This window comes from Balaenoptera physalus, assembly GCF_965194825.1.
Source record: "Balaenoptera physalus genome assembly, chromosome: 4".
Classification (NCBI taxonomy): domain Eukaryota; kingdom Metazoa; phylum Chordata; class Mammalia; order Artiodactyla; family Balaenopteridae; genus Balaenoptera; species Balaenoptera physalus.
The window spans coordinates 74816050-74838297 of NC_138891.1; the positions used below are offsets into that span (position 1 = coordinate 74816050).

A 22248-nucleotide genomic window follows, 5' to 3' on the forward strand; every position below is an offset into this window, starting at 1 on the left:
TCCATATAGAACCACATTCATTTAACCCCAGCATTCATTTATCAAGAATTAGGCACATGGGAATTCTGTGGTGGTCCAGTGGTTAGGACTCTGTGCTTCCACTGCAGGGGATAAGGGTTCGATCCCTGGTAGAAGAACTAAGATCCCACGTGCTGGGTGGCGTGGCAAAAAAAAAAAAAAAAAAAGAATTAAGCACATAGCCCAAATAGGTTCACTGGTGAATTCTATTGATCCCTAACATTTCAGGAAGAAATTCTACCAACTCTATAATCTCTTTCAGAAGACTGAAGCAGAGGGAAGCTTCCTAAGTCATTCTGTAAGGCCAGCATTTTCCTAATACTAAAACCAGAAAAAAAATCACAAGAAAATAAAACTATACACCAATCTCTCATTAACATAGATGCAAAAATCCTCAACAAAATATTAGCAAATCGAATCCAACAATGAATAAAAAGAGTTATACACCACAATAAAGTGGCATTTATCCCAGGTACGCAACTCTGGTTCTACATTTTAAAATAAATTAATGTAATCTATCACGTCAACAGACTGAAGAAGAAATCACATGATCATATCCATAGATGCAGAAAAAGCATTTGACAAAATTCAACACCCTTTTATGATGAAAACTCTCAGCAGACTAGGAATAGAGGGGAACTTCCTTAGCTTGTTAAAACACACACACACACACACACACACACACACACACACACACTCTACAAAAAATCCTACAGCTAACATCATACTTAATGGTGAGAAGCTCAAAGCTTTCCAGCTAAGATCAGGAATAAGGCAAGAATGTCCCCTCTTACCACTGCTTTTCAACATTGTACTGGAAGTCCTAACTAATTCAATAAGACACAAAAGATTCTTTTTAAGGTATAAAGATTGGGAAGGAAGAAATGAAACTGTCATTGTTCACAAATGACATGATTGTCTATGTAGAAAATCTGAAAGAATTGATTCTAAAAAACCTTCCTGAAATTATTAAGCAATTATAACAAGGTTGTAGGATACAAGGTTAATGTACAAAAATCAATTGTTTTCCTATATACCAGCAATGATCAAATAGAATTTGAAATTAAAAGCACGTTACCATGTCCATTAGCAACCAACCAATAGAATTAAATACTTAGGTATAAATCTAACAAAATATACACAAGGTCTATATATGGAAAACCACAAAACTCTGATGAAAGATATCATAGAACTAAATATATGGAGAGATATTCCATGTCCATGGATAGGAAGACTCAATACTGTCAAGAAGTTAGTTCTTCCCAACTTGATCTACAGATTCAATGCAATCCCAATCAAAACCCCAGCAAGATTTTTTATAGATATTCACAAACTGATTCTAAAGTTTCTGTGGAGAGGCAAAAGACCTAGAATAGTCAATTCAATACTGAAGGAGAAGAACAAAGTCAGAAGACCTATACTACCTAATTCAAGACTTACTTTTAAGCTAAGTACTTTATAAACTATAGTAATCAAGACAGTGTGGTGTTATTAAAAGAATAAACAAATAGATCAGTGGAACAGAATAGAGAGCCCAGAAATAGACTCACATAAATATAGTCAACTGATCTTTGACCAAGGAGCAAAGGCAACACAGTGAAACAAAGAGAGCTTTTTCAACAAATGGTACTAGAACAACTGAACATCCACATGCAAAAATATGACTCTAGATACAGACTTTACACCCCTCACAAAAACTAACTCAAAATGGATCAAGACATAAATGTAAAACACAAAACTATGAAACTCTTAAAAGATAACATAGGAGAAAACCTAGATGACCTTGGGTATGGTAATGACTTTTCAGATACAACACCAAAGTCATGATCCATGAAAGAAAGAATTGATAAGCTGGACTTCATTAAAATTAAAAACTTCTTTCAAGAGAATGAGAAGACAAGCCTGGGGGAAAATATTTGCAAAAGATGCATCTGATAAAGGACTGTTATCCAAAATATACAAAGGACTCTTAAAACTCAACAACAAGAAAACAAACAACCTGATTAAAAAATAGGCAAAAGACCTGAGCATAGACCTCACCAAATAAGATATACAGATGGCAAGTAAGCATATGAAAAAATGTTCAACATCATACATCATTAGGGAATTGCAAATTAAAACAATAAGATTCCACTACACGCCTATGAGAATGGCCAAAACCCAGAACACTGACAACACCAAATGCTATAAGGATGTGGAGCAAAAGGGATTCTCATTCCCTGCTCCTGGGAATTCCAAAATGGTGCAGCCACTTTGGAAGACAGTTTGACAATTTCTTACAGAACTAAACATACTCTTACCATATGATCCAGCGATTGCACTCCTCGGTATTTACCTAAAGGAGATGAAAACTTACATCCACATAAAAACCTATACACATATGTTTATAGTAACTTTATTCATAATTGCCAAAATTTGGAAGTCACCAAGATGTTTTTCAGTAGATGAATAGGTAAATAAACTATGGTACATCCGGACAATGGAATACTACAGAGCACTAAAAAGATATGAGATATCAAGCCATGAGAAGACATGAAGGAAACTTAAATGCATATTATTGCATGAAAGAAGCCAAAGTGAAAAGGTTACATAGCTTATGATTCCAAGTATATGACATTCTGGAAAAGGCAAAACTATGGAGATAGTAAAAAGATCAGTGGTTTCTAGGGGCTTAAGAAGGAGGGAAGGATGAATCGGCAGAGCACAGAGGATATTGAGGGCAGTAAAATTATTCTGTACGTCACTACGATGGCAAATGCATGTTATAATACATTTGTCAAAACCCATACAACACCAAGAGTGAAGCTTAACGTAAACTATGGACTTTGGATGCTAATGATGTGTCAACCAACATAGGTTCATTGATTGTAACAGATGTAACAGATGCTCTCTGATGGGGTATGTCAATAGTGGGGGAAATTGTAAGCGTGTGGGGGGAAGGGATTATGTGGGAATTCTCTGTACTTTTGGCTCAATTTTACTGTGAATGTAAACTACTCTGAAAATAAATTTTATTAACTTAAAAAATAATAAAAATTTAAATCAAAAGAATTAAGCACATATGGCACTGAAGAGAGACAGCATGGGGGATGGGGAGTTGTCCAACAGTTAGAAAGAAGGGAATGTAAAACAAGGAGGGAGGGATGACGGAAGCATGGTAGACTGGCGAGACTGCCGTGCCCTGACCATTGCAATCCCAAAACTAAGCTATGCGATGAGGACTTTGTAACGTGACTTGAGGTCAGGTAGGGGAAGGCTCTCTTTTAGGGTAAAGTACAAAATTTACGTCTCATCCTCAACCCAGTGAGGCCCCTTGGCAAGGGATTGACGCATGCTGTGCAAGACATGATTATTATAGATACTTTGTGTCATCAAACCTGCTAAAGGGAAACCTGATAGAACAAAAGCAAGGTGGAAATGGGGAGCAAGGCACCCAAACCCGAAGTCCTTCCTCCCCTCATCCATGTTCAGACACTAAGTTTCTTCTGCTCCCACTGAGAAATGGAGGTGGAGCAGAAAGACAGAATGTGTGTCGCGGACAATCCTGCCAGAGGCAGTGGAGCTGTCTGTAAGCCTAAGAAAAGGTTGGGGGCTTGCCACAGCAGAAGGAAACCCACAGACTGGGAAAAGGGAAGAGGTGGGGACACTGGTGGGAGTGGAGGCATTACAAGTAGGGTTGTCAGATTTAACAATAAAAATACAGAAAGCCCAGTTAAATTTGAATTTCAGATAAACCGCGAACAATTTTTTACTATAAGAATGTCCCATGAAATATTTGGGATATCCATATATTTTAAAAAGCATTCATTGTTTACCTGAAATTCTAATTTAACTGGGTGTCCTGTATTTTATCTGGCAACCTGGTCAGAACGGCTGAGGCGCTGGGCATGTAGAGAGAGGGAGTCATGAGAAAGGAGGACGGCGCCCGAGCAGCCTCCTGGCTGGGAAGGAAAGGCTTCTTCTGAATGGCATGTTTAGATCAAGGACACAGCTGCACATTTTCGTCAACTCCCTGGCTCTGTGATTCTGTCACTTATGCACCTGGACTAAAGAACTGATGGGCTCTGCTTCAGGGTTCCAGGCACGTGTTGGCTTAGCAGAGAGGAAGGAGAGACCACACACCCCTACCTCCGGTTGGTGGCAAGCAGCTGAGACACCCTCAGTGGGCACTGGGGGAGCGAAGGGAGCTGTCTGGGGAGATGTTTGGCCAGAGACACAGATTCCCCTGCCCAACCTTCCCTGCTCTCAAAGGAACCTTCCAGAAACACCCTTGGGCCAGCTTTTTTTTTTTTTTTTTTTTTTTATTTATTTTTGGCTGTGTTGGGTCTTCGTTTCTGTGCGAGGGCTTTCTCTAGTTGCGGCAAGCGGGGGCCACTCTTCATCGCGGTGCGCTGGCCTCTCACTGTCACGGCCTCTCTTGTTGCGGAGCACAGGCTCCAGACGTGCAGGCTCAGTAGTTGTGGCTCACGGGCCTAGTTGCTCCGCGGCATGTGGGATCTTCCCAGACCAGGGCTCGAACCCGTGTCCCCTGCATTGGCAGGCAGATTCTCAACCACTGCGCCACCAGGGAAGCCCTGGGCCAGCTTTTAATGGCCAGGATGATGCATAACCGAGCACTGGTATGATAGACCAATGTACTTATTTATTGATACCAAAAAACGTGCCCACTCACTGCAATTTGTGGTGCACCCATGGGATTAGTTACCATTCACTGCTTTCCACTAACTGGTGGCCAGTCCCCCTCACAAGGGATGAAGGAAGGATGGGCTGTGCAGAAGCTTCAGTTGAAGCCTCTTGTCAGAAAAGTTCCACTTCACGCTGTCCTCATCATGGCCTTGCGTTTTTGCCTTCTGAGTCTGTGCTGAGTCACAGGAGACTTTAGACAGGTTGTCTTGTTTCGGTCCACGCCCACCTTTGTCTTTATGAAATACGTGGCATTTTCATCTCATATATACACACGTTTGAATCATAAATAACAGGAGAATTTTCTCCAGGCACTTCTGGTTCTTGCTGGTTTGGTAACATTACTTCTGCTAACTGTGGTCATTTCCAGTAATTCTCTCTCTCTCTCTCTCTCTCTCTCTCACACACACACACACACACACACACACACACACAGAAGCAAAATTATACACTTTAATTCCTAAATGCTTTTAATTGGTGTATCCCATATTTTACAGATTTTTTTGGCTTCCAATAATAACAGTAATCAGCACTGTATGTACATGTATGTCTTTATAGGTATGTAATTAAGATTAAATTATCCACTTTATTAGGTATCATCTGTTTGAATAAGTGCAAAACAAGAAAAGTTATTTAAAAATTGGGTTTCTGTAACAGCAGTGTTATATAAACTGCTCTCAATTCATGCCTAACTATAGTGCAGCTTAATAATTATATCATTAAATCTATCTTCTGTTACTTCAACACTGAATGTCATTTTCTTACCTTTCAGAGCTCAGTGCCCATATTTCATGGTCATCTGCTCACACAGCCCGTCCTCTAAGTCATTCAGCAAACATTTGAGTGCCCTCCGTGGCTCTGTGCTAGGTTCTGTGGCTACAGGGATGGATACTATATGGTGCTTTGTCCTGATTTAACAAACTTATAATAAATAAATCATGACATAGCATGTTAGCTCCCCTTTAGGGAATTTGAGAAAAACCACCATGAGGAAGTAGTGGATGACCTGGGCTTCTAAGCATGAGTAGGAGTTTTCCTCCCCCAACTAACTTTAATCCATGTGGAAGAGACATCTTTGAATCCCCCAAGGCACACAACATAGTCTTTCTTCTGTTGTAGGTGCTGAACAAATATGCCGAGATGAATGTTTGAATTATTTTTGTCCAATCTACTTTATAAAACTCATTCTGCCCCACTCTGCAAGAGGAAGGGAGTTAACTGAAAACACACACTCCCCTTATTCAAAGCAATATCCAAGTTGTCTTGTTTCCTTCTTTTGCTCAACAAGTATTTACTGAGAGCCTTTTTTGTACCAGGCACTATCCTAGATGCTAGGGATGCTGCAGTGTGCAAACTCTTTCATTCTAGATGAGGGAGACATAATAAACAAGACAAAAAAACATGTATTATGTTAGGTTGTGATCAGTGTTATGAAGAAAATCAAAGCAGAGGAGAGTGGTTAGGTAGACCCACTGAGAAGGTGAAGGAGGCGGAGGAGTTAGCCAAGAGGATATCTGGAGGAGAAGAATTCTAAGCAGACTGAGCAGTGCATGCAAAGGTCCTGAAGCAGCAGCATGCATTCAGGGCCTGACACATTTGAGGAACAGCAAGGAAGTCAGTGTGGCTCGTGTGCAGTGAGCAAGTTCAAGAGGCTGGTGGAGGGGTGCAGATCGTGGACAGTTTTGCAGCATTGTAGGAACGTGGTTTTTCTCTGAATGAAATGGGAGGGGTTGGGGCAAAGGAGTGGTACAGTCTGCCTTACGTTATAAAAAGACAGCTCTGGCTGATGTACTGGGACTAGATAGGAAGTGGGGGGAAAAGGTAGAGACAGGGAGGCTTGATAAGAAGATACTAGTCATCCAGGTGAGAGATGATGGCAGCTTGGACCAGGGTGAGAGCAGTCAGTAGAGATGGTGAGGTGGGCTCATGTGCTGGGCATATTTTGATGACAATAGAGCCAACAGAATTTCCTCATGAATTGGATATAACATGTGAAAAAAAAAAAAAAGAAACAGAGGAATAAGAAATAGTTCCAAGGATTCGGGCTCGACAAACTGAAGGATGCAACTGACATTAACTGAGATGAGGAAGATGCAGGCAGAGCAGGTTTAGGGGTAAGGTTAGTATTTTGATCTTGGAAATATTGAATGTAAGGTACCTCTTGGTAGAGATCCACTCAGAACCACCCACGTGGAGAGGCTGAACATATACATTAACAATGGTTGCATTACATACAACTAGACAACTCCAGACAACTAGAGGTGGGATTTTAGACATTTCTTTCTTTCTCTTCCCCGCCTTCTCATTTCCTTTCCCCCCACCTCTTGGTTCTTTCGAATTTCTCAAAAATTTAAATGCAAGTTTTACTTCTATAATAGAAAAAAAATAAGCCAAGTTTAATTTTAAAAACAACATGACTTATGAGCTATGCGGGAGGAATAATTGAATATTGCTTGTGTCGAAAATTTGAAATTCAAGTCCATTCAACAAGCATTCTCTGTGATCCTACTACAGGCCAGGCGCTCTGCTAGGTTCCGGGAATACCGAGATAAACAGATGTGGTTCCTGCTCTGAAGGAGCTCACAGTTCAAGAGGCTCCAGGGCCAGCCTCAGTCAGTGCTGTAATCAAGGTCCAAACTGAGAACGTGGGGAGCATGAAGGAGGGAGGTAGCAGTGAGGGTGCACAAAATTCCTGTACCATAAAAACGTGACCCTGGGCCACACTGAGGGTAATTTTAATGTAGGATGGAAGCACACAGCAGGTGACAGATGGGTGATCAGGTCACTCTTTACTGAAACACAACTCACACGCCAGGGGAAGTCCAAGGACGTCTCTGGAACAGGCGAAGACCCCACCCCCTCCCTACACACGTACACCCAGGCATATGTGAGCCAGGGTCCCACTGCCATGACTGGGTAAGGCCGTGGCTTGCTGATCTACATGGGAACCTTCCCGGTAACATGGCTCCAGTCGTGCTGGGGCCCAGGCCGCAGGCAGCACTGCCCGCTTCCGCACATGGCAGTGCCTGGTCATAGCTGATGTTCTTCAGCCCCTCCTGACACGCAGCAGGGAGACTTGGATGGGAGACATAAACATATGCAGTTTACAGTCGAGCTGGTGGGCAAAAGGGAACATATGAGGAGGCTAGCAGCACTTTCTGAGCCTCTTGCAGGCTGGGCATAGGCTAGGTCCTTCATGCCATTTAAACTTCACAGTAACCTTAGAAAGCAGGTAGTACCAGCCTCATTTTACAAGGAAGGAAAGTAATACGGAGTACCTTACTGAAGGTCACACAGTTAGGAACTGGAATTCACACTCAGGTCTACGTGGCACCAATGCTTGTTGTTTGTCTGACCCCTGAGCCTTTCGCCAGTGGCCAGCTCCCAACAAGAACTGACGCCCAACACCGGCATGGCCTGGTTCCTGCACCTCAGCTCCTGATCTGCTCCTATCTCCCTGGCTTCTTTCTGACCCCTGAAATAGTTTCCAGTTTGAGGGGCTCAGATCTGACATATCCTTGGCTTCCTTCTTCAACCAGGATTCACACTTGCTACTGGGATTATCATGTGCAGTGGGAATTTGTCACTTATTTGGCTCTCCCACTTAAAAACCCCATGCCATGTTCAGGGACCTCCTTATTATGGGAGTCCTGATAGGCCCCCCTTCCACTAAAAGAACTTCCAGGGCCCAAATATTCCCTCCTCCCATCATCCTCTGGCAGCAAGATGGGGGCACAAGAGCTAGGCTGAGCTGATTCATTCTAACCTTCCAATGACTCACACCATCCCCCAAAACCCTAACCCTAGAATTCCACCACTAGAAGCTTTGTCCAGGGATCTGGGTTTTAGGAGAATTTTCCCAACTTCTACAAATATAATCTTGGTCCCCATCTAGAGCGTACATCTATGGGGGGTTTTTTGTTTGTTTTCTGTCTAACATCCCTATTTCCTTTGGGGCCTTTCCTTCCCATTCCATGTGGTTCAGGTCGGGCTGTCAGTCATGGTGGCCCTTCCGGGTCAATGAGATCAGTCCTTCCCTAGTATGATATGCAGATTTTGGGAGAGGTAAGTGCCTTGTGAATCTAAGGCTGTCACAGCCACCTTTCCTTACATATGAAGAGACTCTGAGGAATGAAGGGAGCAGAGCTAAGAGGGGGAGAGAAAGAGAAAATCCTGATGATCCTGTTTGAGCTTCTGGATCCAGCCATAACTGAAGCTGGACAGCCACTTCTAGGTTTCTCAGCCAATACCTTGCCTATTGTATAAGCTACGATGAGTTGGGTTGCCGCCACTTGCAACTAAAGTCCTGCCTATCTGCCCATTTATAACATTGACCTTCTCCCAGGGGCCAGAAAGCCTGATCTTCCTAAAGCCTGAGGAAATTGGGATGAGGGAAAGAATCTTTTTTTACATAGCAGAGAAGGGGAATTCAGAACTCAGGAAAAACAGGCAGAAGCAAAGCCAGGCAGGGATTCTTAGATCTCACTCCTAATACTCCATAAGAAACTAGACCCTCCCAAGTGTACAGTATCTTCTGCATCCTGCAGATCTTCCCCAGGGTCTCCGAGAACCTCTCACTCTCCTCTACTCCCCGGCACAGAAAGTGCCACTCACCTGCTGCATCAACCTCTCTGCCACTCTGGGGGCAGTGAGGTCTTCTGGGGAGGCCACGCTCAGCCTCAGGAGGAGGAAGCCTCCATCCTCACCTGCAAGTTGAGAACAGTAGGAAGATGAAAATATGGGTAAGTCATTTCATGCATCAAGATGTGAACTGTGCTACCCAGTCTCTGTCCCCAAGCTGCACATGTGTGTGTGCTCACGCTCATGTGTAAATGAGTCTGTGTTCACATAGGACCTTACCTCTATTCACTGCAAAGAGAAAGGATTCCTTCTCTCCAGTAACTGGACCCATCGTAGTGTCTTTCCAACAAGAGGGAAGGAAATGATGGCTAGAGGCCCCATCCGCATTTGGAGAAGTCAAAAGAGTAGTGTGAGGAAGGAGAAATGAAAGTGGATCTAGAATGTTCTCAAGGCCTGGAGGCCCGGATGGGGCTGTTAGGAAAGGGGCCAGCCCGGGAGAAGGCTGCAGAGAGGCTGGTCCCTGAGGGGATGCACTCAGCCAGTGCTTCCAGCTCCAGGTTGGCAGAGGTCTCTCAATCCAGCCTTCCTGACTTAGCAGCTTGTAGGCAACTTCTGCCTTTTCTTGAGCCCTAATCTGCCTGCCTTTACCTGCCACATTTTAGTCATTTCTTCCTATTAGAATACTATTAGAATTGATCCAGCAATTGCACTCCTAGAAGTTTATCCTACAGAAAATAACACACATGTGAAAAATGTGCTATTTACTGCAGCACTGTTTGTCATAACAAAATACTGGAAAAGACCTAAATGTCCAAAAAGAGTCATGTACCACAATATTCATCGCAGCTCTATTTACAATAGCCAGGACATAGAAGCAACCTAAGTGTCTATCGACAGATGAATGGATAAAGAAGATGTGGCACATATATACAATGGAATATTACTCAGCCATAAAAAGAAACGAAATTGAGTTATTTGTAGTGAGGTGGATGGACCTAGAGTCTGTCATACAGAGTGAAGTTAAGTCAGAAAGAGAAAAACAAATACCGTATGCTAACACATATATATGGAATCTAAAAAAAAAAAAAAGGTCATGAAGAACCTAGGGGCAAGACGGGAATAAAGACGCAGACCTACTAGAGAATGGGCTTGAAGACATGGGGAGGGGGAAGGGTAAGCTGGGACAAAGTGAGAGAGTGGCATGGACATATATACACTACCAAATGTAAAATAGATAGCTAGTGGGAAGCAGCCACATAGCACAAGGAGATCAGCTCGGTGCTTTGTGATCACCTAGAGGGGTGGGATAGGGAGAGTGGGAGGGAGGGAGATGCAAGAGGGAAGTGATATTGGGATATATGTATATGTATAGCTGATTCACTTTGTTATAAAGCAGAAACTAACACACCATTGTAAAGCAATTATGCTCCAATAAAGATGTTAAAAAAAAAAAAAGACCTAAATGTCCATCCATAAAACACTGGTTAAATAAATTATTGTAAAACAAAATACTGAGAAGCCATAAAAAAGAATAGCCTTGTCTCAGAGATCTGTGTTTAACACATGCTCCATTTGCATGAAAAGGAAGATGAGAGATATTATTCTATAGCTATATGATATAGTATCTATGTCTATATTATATCGATATAATATGTAGATATCTTTCATCTTCCTTCTTATGCTTCCATATGCCTATTTCATGTCCAGAAGAGGATTCACAAGAAAGTGATACCATCAGTTACGTATGTAAGGAAAATTGGGGAGTTGGGGGACAGCAATGGGAGAAAGACATTTTATGGTGTACTCTTTTGTACTTACTGAATTTCAAATCATGTGAATGTATCATCTAATCAACAAATAAAAGCTTTTTAAAATAAAAATATATTAATAAATTGAGCCTTTAAAAATAAAAGCACAACAGGAGACTGAGTTTTGGAATCAAACAGACTTTCACTTGGAATTCCACTGCTACTTTTTTACCATCTTTAAATCTATTTCCTCATCTGTCAGGTGGGGGGTAAGAATACCCACCTCATAAGGTAGTTTTGAAGGTTTAGTTAGAGGAGATAGCATACAAAGGTCATACAGTAGTATACTGCCTGGCATCAGAGAGAAACTTCAGCTGGTGCCAATGCTCACTAGCTGTGAAATATTTTTATATCATCTCTGCCTGGAATACAAAAAATATTCAGTAAGGTGGTTGTGATTAATATTTTTATTTCACCCCCCGCCCCCAAAAAAGGCAGTGCAAGCTGAGGATACTGCAGGGATGAGGCACGAGAAAAGAGTGATGGGAAGTGGAGGTGAAGGCTATAGGCTGACTGGGAGCTGGGCTGACCCAGCAGCCACTGACAAGGCACCTCTTCCCCGAGAAATATCTGTTGTCTTAGAGATGTAGCTTTATTTCTTTTTTTAAAAAATATCTTTATTGGAGTATAATTGCTTTACATTTTTCTGTCAGTTTCTGCTGTATAACAAGTGAATCAGCTATATATATACATATATCCTCATATCCCCTCACTCTTGCGTCTCCCTCCCATCCTCCCTATCCCACCCCTCTAGGTGGTCACAAAGCACCAAGTTGATCTCCTTGTGCTATGCAGCTGCTTCCCACTAGCTATCTATTTTACATTTGGTAGCGTATATATATATGTCCATGCCACTCTCTCACTTTGTCTCAGCTTACCCTTCCCCCTCCCCGTGTCCTCAAGTCCATTCTCTAGGGCTGCGTCTTTATTCCTGTCCTGCCCAGAGATGTAGCTTTAGACTCCCAAACCTTTACCCAATTTATTTATTTATTTTAAGTCACCATTTACGGCACCAATCCCAGCAAGTGCATCCAGTGAGCTCCATTTTCATGGGGTCCCAGCTGCTCAGAGGGCAGCAACTTGGGCCAGATGCCCACATGGTATGGCCCTGGCTGAACCAGAGACGTTCAGATAACGAGGGCTGTGTCTTTTAAGTAAAATTTGGGTCCTTGCCTGGTGCACAGTAGTTACTCAACAGTCAACTCCATAGAATGGCAGAGACGGAAAGGACTTCACTGCAACCTCCTCCAGCAACTGGTGGAGAAACTGAGGCCCAGAGAGGGAGAGGGACCTGTCCTAGGTCACTCAGGTTGTTAAGGGCAGAGACGAGATCCCAAACCATTTCTCCACACTTTTTCCATACACCACCTTAATTCTGCTCGTTACCGGTTTTGGCAAGAACCACTATAAGATCATGAAGAGGTGACATCAGAGACAGGGCTCAGAATAGGCCCCCAGATCCTTCCTTTCTCCCTACTCCTTAAACATGCAGATTCCAAACCCCAAATCCCCAAAAATCACACATGGGGTAAGCCGCTCACCTGCAGTAACACCTGTCAGACTTGTCTGAGCACTGGTGGGCGTGGTTGTTGAGGGTTTCCCTCCAGCTGTGCTGGCTATCTTCAAGGCCTTTGCTGAGGCTGTGGTCTTAGCTAAGGTGATGTTTGTTTCTTGGCTGCTGTTGGCCGTAGCCAGATGGACAGAGGGAAGTGGGCTCCTGCTGTTGGGAACGGGCGCACTGAATGTGATGTCTGTGGTAGAAGTCTCTGAGGGGGTGGAGCTCATGATGGTAGTTACTTCAGAGAGGCTGTAGACCGTAGCTGAGAACCTAACAGGGGAAGTCACCTTGCCTGCTGTTGATGCAGTCCCTGTGGAGATTGTAACTGCTCCTGAGACCTCGGTGTGGCTTGTTGTCTCAACAGAGAGGGATGAGTTTTCTTCCAAGAGGTTCATGCTAACTGTCACCAAGGTTCCACTGGGGGCTGTGGCCTTGGCTGCTGTTGTTTCCATTTCTGTGGTGCTATTGATGGTGAGTGTGATGTCAGGTGTGGCTGATTCTGTGGTGCTGGCTGTTGACAAGGTCTCAGCAGAGGTTGTGGTCCTGGCGAGGTGTGATTTTACTTCAGTGGAGTCAGGCAAAGCTGATGTCTCAGGGGTAGACAGGGCCTTTCCTCCCGTGGGGCTGTGATCTATGTCTGAGGTCCCAGGGATGCTGGCAGTTGCTTCTATTTCTATAACACTGCAGTTGATCACCTCAATGTTGCTGATGCTGTAGGTAACCAAGGCTTTAACCAGAGCAGCAATGTCAGGTGACAGGGCTTGTGAGGTGGTGATGGCTGGAACTGAGCTGTCAGAGGAAGCGCTGCTCTCCGAGGACAAGGCCTCGGCTTCTGTAGAGGTGTGAGCTAATTTCAAGAAGTCTACCATTATTCTCTTTGCCTCTTCAGAGCTGCCAAAATTGCAAAGGGTGTCAAAGGCGGCTTTCGAGAGCTCAGTGCCTGTGACGGTCTCAACTGTGGTCATTCCACGTCCCGTGGGGCTGCCACTTGTGGCTGATGTCTCCATAAGAGTGGTGATCACAGCCGAGGACTTGGAAGGCATTATTTTTATGAGGGCCATGGTCTTGTTTTCCCTGTTCTCTGCTACTGAAATGGTGCTGCCTGGGAGGAAGGTCCTATCAGAGGTCTGGGTGCTTAGGGTTTGAGTTTCCAAAGAGATATGGTTTGACATAGAGGTCTCAGTGAGGTCAGTGGTCTGGAAGACTCCCTCTGAGCTTGTCCTGACCCCTGGAGTCACAGCAGGAACTTCTGTGTGGCCTGATCCACTGGTGCTGGGGCCTGTGTTGGGTAAGACCAACTTTGTGAGCTATGAGTCCCAGGGCACTGACTTCACACAAGCTCTTGTGCTTATGCCCTGGGCGCTGCTGGGAGGAAGGTGGGGAGGGGGACTGCTTTTACCCTATTTTTCATCTATATATTCAAGGAAGAGGAGGCACTATTGGGAAGACCAGGCCCGTGTGGCAGCCATGGAACTGGGATTGCCCTGACTGATGTCCTCTGATGGCCCACATGAGGCAAGCAATCCCCAGAATCTAGTTGATTATTGGTCTGAAACCATCCAAGTGAATGTGTAGGGCCAGGATCCAGCTTCAAGGGGGAGCAAAAAAGGCAGAAGACCCAAGTGAACCAAGAACTGCGGAGCAGGGACCATGACTCTTAGAACTTTCTGGAAGAATCTTGCCACTTTCTTTTTTTTTTTTTTTAATGTTTGTTTATTTATTTATTTATTTTCTTATTAGTCATCCATTTTATACACATCAGTGTATACATGTCAATCCCAATCTCCCAATTCATCACACCACAACCCCCTTGTCACTTTCCTATCAATTCTTTTCTCATCCAGTGACTGTTTCCCCATGGAAGTAAAACACTTCAACCACAAGAAACATCTGTGGTTTTGTGTTGAAAGGTAGCTGCGGGGACTGGAGGAGAGGCATTTCCTGGACAGTGTGGGTGATGGCTGCTGCAAAAGAGGGAAGCAGGCAGAGTCCCCGGGGCTCTAGCAAAGGAAAAGGGCAAGCTTCCCACCTGCTCAAGCCTCTCCTGAACACGGGCCTTAGATGGCAAGGATGGAACCCTGGAACTCCAGAAATGATGAACCCAGCGTCTTCCACAGGAAACAGGGAGCCAGGTGAAGCAAAACTGTACGTTTTAGAAAGATGCTGCTAGCGTGTCTCCCCAGGGCAGGATGTCTCTGCTCACTGGACCGACACTCTGAGGTCGTGTGAGTGGAGGGCCAGCAGGCACGCATTGCCCGGGGGAGGCTACAGCAAATATTTAGGAGCTGACAAGGGTGCCTCTCCTGTCTACAGAGGGGGAGGGGCTCTCTCTGTATGTGGGCCATGGTGCCTCTTGAGGAGGGTTGTCAGATTTAGCAAATAAAAATACAGGATGTCCAGTTAAATTTGAATTTGAATTTCAGATAAACCAGGAATTATTTTAATGACAAATTTTTTTAGTATGTGTATTTCTCATGTAATATTTAAGACATACTTATACTGATAAAGTCATTACCTGAAATTCAAATTTAGGTGGACACCCTGTGTTTTATCTAGTAACCTTACTCTTGGAAGGAAAAGATGAAAATAGAAGCACCCTTTTTCAGGGTTCTTATGGTTTAAGATGGTCTTTCCTGAGACCTACTGGCCCCAAAGTACCCAAGGACCCAAAGGAGGGCCAGGACCATTTGGTGACCTCTACCCAGGGTGTCAGGACAGGTCCTCGGCTTGTCCCCTTGTGTCTCCCATTGGATAATGAAGCATCACTGGGCCAGGAGGCAAGAGACTGGGTTCTAGTCCCAGGCGTGTTGCCTACCAGCTCTGGAGTCTGATGATTTACTGGTGCAAATCCTGACTCTCTCTCCTACCAGCGAGGGTCTCATGGGGGTGAGGACCAGAGGGGAAGGGGAATGGGGAAGCCCTTACATTCCAAAGCCTGCAGGGGGTTATTAAGCATCCTTCCCTGACCATGTCCTTTCAAGGAGTCACCTGAGAGCACACAACCTACTTTCATATAGCGAGAGCTTCAGGCTGTACCCGCATGAGGATTAGGTGGTCATGGCATTCGCTCTCATTACCCGTTCAGTGCGGTCTACCTACACACACAAACCACGCTTTTAAGGAAATATACTTGCTTCTCTCCACTTCAAAGCCCGAGATACTTCTCTGAGCCTCTCAGTCCCCACAGGTGGAGGCAGAGCCCTTCTGCGGCCACCCACACAGCCTGGAGCTCAAACTGTGGGGTCTGACCACTGACCTCCCCTCACACATTTTCTTTCTTTCTTGGGAGCCTTGTGGGGTCATCCTGCAGTGAAACCTCCTCATGCTTCCCAAAGCCATAGCCTCTTCATCTCTGGGGCCCTCACAACCCCCCACCCAACTCTCTTACCCACTGGGGGTCTTCTCAAACAGAGCAAAGCCCACCCTGGCCCTTTACAGCTCTAGAATGCTGCAGCTCTCCTGACCCATTCCTCAAATCAAACTGGTGGAGAGGAAAGCACGTGGACTTTGGGCTCTGAGTTCGAGTCCCCTCTCTGCTGCTTGCTCTGCTGCTTACCAACCTTGCGACCCGGTCAGTTCTCCCAGCTCCAAGCCTACATTTTCCCATCTGTGGAATGGAGCTGGGGTACCTATTTCATAGGATTGTGAATATTACATTAAATTAAATGTCAAATGTGCAGCACAGGACTTCCCTGGTGGTGCAGTGGTTAAGAATCCACCTGCCAATGCAGGGGACATGGTTTCGAGCCCTGTTCTGGGAAGATCCTACATGCTGTGAAGCAACTAAGCCCGCAAGCCACAACTACTGAGCCCACGCGCTACAACTACTGAAGCCTGCACGCCTAGAGCCCATGCTCCGCAACAAGAGAAGCCACCACAATGAGAAGCCCGCGCACAGCAACGAAGACCCAACGCAGCCAAAAAAAAAAAAAGTTAGAAAAAAAAAAAGTGCAGCACAAGCCTGGTAGATCATGAGTGCATGCAGGAGGCAGTGTGGTCCAGGGGTTAGGTATGTGTGGAATAAAAGCCTGGCTCTGCAGACAAGTTACTTAATCCCAGTAAGAAGCCTCAGTCTCCTCACGGTGGGGGGGTGGGAGGGGAGCTGGATGAGAGTAAGAATGAGAATTGTATCTCTCTCACAGGGTTAATTGTGAGGATTAAAAGGCTAGTGATGGCTGAGTAGAGTTGCCTGTGCTATATAGTGGGTTCTCATTAGTTATCTATTTTATACATAGTATCAGTAGTGTATATATGTCAAAATGCCATCAAACTGTATATATTGTGTTATAACTTTTTTCATTCAATAAAACGTTATGGGTATATCCATGTCAAAAAAAAAAAAAAGTGATGATCACAAAGAAAAAAAAAAAGATAGTGATGGGAGTATATGGGAAATCCCTGTACCTTCCTCTCAATTTTGCTGTGAAGCTAAAACTGCTCTGAAAAATAAAGTCTTAAAAGATAACGCATGGTAATGATGTGTCAGTGTAGCTTCGTCCATTGTAATACATGTACCTCTCTGGTGAGGGATGTTAATAGCAGAGGAGGCTGTGGGGAGGTGGGCAGAAGATACATAGGAATCTCTGTACTTTCTGCTCAATTTTGCTGTGAACCTAAAACTGCTCTAAAAAATAAAGTCTATTTTTACAAGAGATAATGCACATGACAAGCCTCGCACAGTTCCTATTACAGATCAATGTTCATTCTCTTCTTTCATAAAAGCCCTGCCTCTCTCAGAATCCACCCTCCACAAGCAGCCTGTGACAGTCAGACTTTTCACACAAAAATGGGCTTTTGAAGGAAATCCATGCTAGAAAATAAACTTGGAGGAGAAAGAATCTTGTCAAGCTACATTCTTAGGCTTTAATCAGATTTTTCACCAGCCTGCACCTCCCTGACCCCCCAAACTATCCCCGCCCCACGTACTCACACCCTCAGAGGCATAAAGACAAACCCACAGCAACCTCACATTTGTAAGTACTGCAGCGTCCCACGTGCTTAAGCTGACCCATTGCCGTTGCATACTCTTTATCAGCCATAGTAATACTTCATGTATAGCTTTATGGTTGATGATAACTAACCCGAGAGAGCTACCCTCACCCACAAAGGGCTGCAGTACAGAAGCTCCCACCCAGAGTCAGGAGAGAAGCCCACAGGCACCCTCTTGCCTCCTTACCTGCAGAGCTCCCGGGAGCCCCAGCCACCCAGCAGAAGAAGAAAAGGGGCAGAGCCAGGCCCCAGAGAAAGCCCATCCTAGCTGGGGCTCCGGCCACCATTGCCCAGCAGATCTGCCCACTGCCTCTTGCTACCACCTTTTCCTGCTTGCTCAACCCGCGGAGGAGGGGCGGGCCACCTGTCTAGGTGTGGCTGGGTAGTTTCCAGGATGCAACCAGATGATCACAAGTGCACAGGCTGAGAGCTGGCAGGTTGTGTGTCAGGGCTGACAAGGAGCTAACCCTCCTGATCCCCTTGCCCACTGACCCCTCCCTCTCTGAATTTTGGTTTGAAGCTATGGAATCATTTCCACAGTGATATTCACCCCTTGGGTCCCGTAGGCAGGGAGGCCATGGAAAATGGTGTTTCACACACATTTCCCCCTTCCCACAACCCTTCCCCCCTCTCTCTCCCCTTGTGCATGGGGCTTTGACTTCTAGTTAGAGAAACATGGGTTTTATTCCTAATTCTAGACTTACTAGCTCTATAATCTAGGGCAAATTGAAGAACTTTCTGAACCTCAACCTCCTGATCTGTAAAATGGGCATAATCCTTACCTCACTGGGCTGTTTCGTGAGGCTCACATGAGATAAAAAGGCTCTAACAGTGCCTGCTACATACTTGGTGCTTGCTGAAAACATATACATTTTAGGTGCTCAATAAATGAGTGAAGGCCCTGATGTTCACTCAGATCTTCAAGCAACAGAGGGAAGGAACAGCCCCCTGAGGTCTGTAGGAGACAGCTCTCCAGTGTGGGGCAGGACTCTGATCCCTAACGTCCTTCCATCTTTACATCCTGTGATCCTGCATCCCAGCCAGAGGCAGGGTCATGTCTTGGGCCAGACTGGAGGTGTGGGGTAGGGAGAACACAGCTGGGAGAAGGGAAAGTGTAACTGTGCTGGTCTGAGTCCCCAGGCCTGGGAGGAGGGACACTGAGGGTGATGACTTAGGGAACCTTGGGGATTTGGCCACAAGACGGGGAATGAGGTTGCAGAATGTATTTCCAAATGCCCTAGTGAAGAATCTTATCCCCTCAAAGGGCCAAGGACATAAGCTATTATGGCCACAGACAGTGGCCAGACAAGGTACCTTGGGGATTTCAGGGCAAGAGTTTTGTGATGAAAGCAGCTCTAGAGTAGAGGAAAGCTTGCTGGACAGGTGTCAAGAAATCACAAAATCTCACAGCTAGAAGGAACTTTAAAGTGGAATCAGAAGGTCTAGGTTTGGGACTTCCCTAGTGGTGCAGTGGTTAAAAATCCGCCTGCCAGTGCAGGGAACACAGGTTCGAGCCCTGGTACGGGAAGATTCCACATGCCGCGTAGCAACTAAGCCCGGGTGCCACAACTACTGAGCCTGCGCTCCAGAGCCCGCGAGCCACGACTACTGAGCCCGCATGCCACAACTACTGAAGCCCGCGCGCCTAGAGCCTGTGCTCCGCAACAAGAGAAGCCACCGCAGTGAGAAGCCCGTGCACCGCAACGAAGAGTAACCCCAGCTCACCACAACTAGAGAATGCCCGCGTACAGCAACGAAGACCCAACGAAGCCAAAAATAAATAAATTAAAAAAAAAAAAAAGGTCTAGGTTCTGTTTCCAGCTCCTTCCTTAGTAGTGGCCCAAGAGCTCTGTGTGATCTTGGACAAGTTATTTGCCTTCTCTGGGCCTCTGTCAATAAGACCTCTGAGGTCCTCTTGGCCATGAAGTCTGAGGTTCTGTGTTTGGTGTGAGCCACTGTCTTCTAGAACTTCACCCTCTGTTGGGATAAAGGGCTCTGTGGCCTGGAAGGAGAAGGGAGTCATCCTAGGGCATGGGGGTGGGATGAGGGGAGGAAGACCCTGTGAGAGGAGACTGAGGGGTCCGTCTGGGACACAGCCCAACACTTGGGGTCAGGGATCTTGGACCCCAGTTCCAACCACACTGTTAATCCGTGTAGTACTCCTGTCAGGCTGAGCCCTTCCACCCTCCCATTCAACCTCAGTCCTTCACTTTATAAAATGTGAGAATGGATTTCCCCTTGGGGAGTGGATAGGTGGGGAGAGGAGGCCCCAGGGCCATAGCAGTGACTTGAATTCTGTTTGACCCCATCTAGTAATGAGTGATCTGGTGTGACTCTTCACCCTTGAGAAGACAGAGGAGAAATCCAGGAAGAATGTTAACTCCTTTCAGCCACCTCCCTCCCCTCCTGGCCCACCTGTCTGCCCCACCCTAGCGGGGAAAGGGACTTCCTCATTCCAGTGGCCAGTGGCTTAATCTACAGACCGAGGTACTCCAGGTGCCCTTGCACTCCCACCACAGACTTCCCTTCTCCATTTCCTTTCTCTTTCATCCTCTAAGTGATCAGCAGCTCAGCTCTAGCCCAGTTGTCTACGATGAGATCTAACCAGGAACCTGCTAGAAGGGAAGCCTGGCTGAGTGCTTTCCTGGGTTTTGCTGAATTTTGTCTGGCCCATCTTCCCCCGTATCTGGGGGAATTTCCAAGCCTGGACACATGACTGTTGGCCCTGGGGGCATAATAGTCTTATCCAGAAAGTTCCTGGACATTTTGTTCAGCCCAACTCAGCTCTCACCCTGAAGGAGCATAGGAGGCTAGTTTTATTAATTTAGCAGACATATATGGAGCACCTACTAGATGCCAGACACTGTTCTAGGCACCTGGGATACATCACTGAGTAAAACAGATCCCTGCCCTCATGGAACTAACTTCCCAGTGAAAGGAGATGGCAAACATTATAAATAAGTGAACGATATAGGGATGAATATTATGGAAAAAAGAAAAACAAAAGACAGGTAAGAAGAACCTGGTGTGTGCGGCGTGGAGAGGTGAGGGACAGGTTAAAGTATTAAATAGCACCATGGGATCTGAGCAATGACTCCAAGCTGGTGAGAAAGTTAGCCAAGTGGATACGTGGGGAAGAACACTCCAGGCAGCGGAAGTGCTAGAGAAAGATCCAGAGACCTAAGGCAGGACCTAGTTCAAGAAGCACAAAAGAGGGCGTGTGGCTGGAGCCACGTGAGAGGACAGAGTTGGCAGGTAGGGGAGCAGGGTGATAAGGCATAGGTGACAAAGGGCCTTGCCAGCCTTGGGCCCTGGGTTCTTGGAGTGAGGTGGGAGCAGCCCCTGGGGAGTTTTGAGCGGAGGAGTGATGGGTTCTAACTTGGGTTTTAGAAGGACCACTCTGGCAGCTGTGGGCTGGGATAGAAACTGGAATAGAGTTGAGAGGCTTTTGCCCTAGTCCAGGTAAGAGAGGAGGGTGGCTCTGACCACAGTGGTACCAGAGGAGGCTGGAGTTGGTCAGATTCTGGATATATTTTGAAAGTAGAGCCGACATGACTTCCTACCAGATTGGTGTGGGCTGTCAAAGGAAGAGAGAAGTCAAGAAAACTACAGACTTCTCAGCCTGAACAAATAGAAAGACGGAGTTGTCACGGGTCTGTGTTTGTTGGGAGGAAAAACTTCTTCCTCTTCCAACCTGGGTCCAGTGACTGGAGGCCTGCAGCTTAACTAAGAAAAGACAGATGAACAGGAGAAAAGACAAAGTTTATTTACACGTGCACCAGGGAGTTGCTTAGTAATGAGTAACTCACTGAATAACCAGAGACAAAGGTTTCTACACCACACTTAACAAAGGCATGGAGGTTAGGACCTCTGTGGGAAAATATGGAAGATTCTATTGGCAGTCTGTCTCCATGGCAGCTAAAATTGGCTGGAAAATCCCTTGGAGGGAGATTAATGGCAGCTGTATTTTTAGAAGGCTCTGTTTTAGTCAGATAAGGGAAGTTCAGATAACATTTCTTTCTGTATATTCTGTAGGTCAAATGTTTCCTCTTTAAAATAACCTTTATACCAACTCTGGGGGTCTGAGTGGGTCCCCACAGGTTCAAAATGTGTAGATAAGGAGAGATGCTGGGAATCATTTAAGTTTGCAAAGCCCTGAGACGGACCCTTCCATACCCTAGCCCCTATTTCCTTGGGTTGTAGCATAGAAACCTCCAGGGAGCCCTCTCTTCTTTCATTTCTTTTCTTAGGGTACAATTGACATATAGTTAACTACGCCAACCTCAAGTAGTATACAGCTTGATGAATTTTTACATGTGCTTACACGCAGGATGTATTCACCACTCAGATCAAGATATAGGACACTTTCAGCATCTCAACAGGTTCCCTTGTGTTCACTTCCAGTCAGTATCCCTCCAAGGACCACCATTCTCACGTCTTTCACCATAGACTGGTTCTGCCTATTTTTGAACTTCATATAAATGGGATTATGCATATATAATTTCTTATATCTGGCTTTTTTCTCTTAACATTATGCCTGTGAGACTCACCCATTTTGTTGTATATAATGGTACTTCATTCTTTTTTTTATTGTTAGGTAGTATTCCATTG

The 22248-nt window shown here is 45.4% G+C and overlaps 1 protein-coding gene across 6 annotated transcripts; it reads right to left on the bottom strand.

The window, feature by feature from the left end:
- Positions 1-4298: 4298 nt before the first annotated feature.
- MUC20 (mucin 20, cell surface associated) lies at positions 4299-20744 on the bottom strand. Of its 6 annotated transcripts, none has more exons than XR_014262651.1 (5): positions 17825-20744; positions 12632-13927; positions 9316-9407; positions 5467-5577; positions 4299-4874 (listed from the first exon to the last, which is right to left on the bottom strand). XR_014262651.1 is itself a non-coding variant. In XM_082458657.1 (4 exons), exons 1-4 carry the CDS (start codon positions 17922-17924, stop codon positions 5530-5532), a joined length of 1536 nt encoding a protein of 511 aa, XP_082314783.1. In that variant the 5' UTR covers positions 17925-20743; the 3' UTR covers positions 4299-5529. The 6 variants fall into 6 exon arrangements, 3 of the variants coding, with proteins under 3 accessions (XP_082314783.1, XP_082314784.1, XP_082314782.1); XR_014262652.1 differs by having other exon boundaries at positions 4299-4879; XR_014262653.1 differs by having other exon boundaries at positions 4299-4936.
- Positions 20745-22248: the final 1504 nt, after the last annotated feature.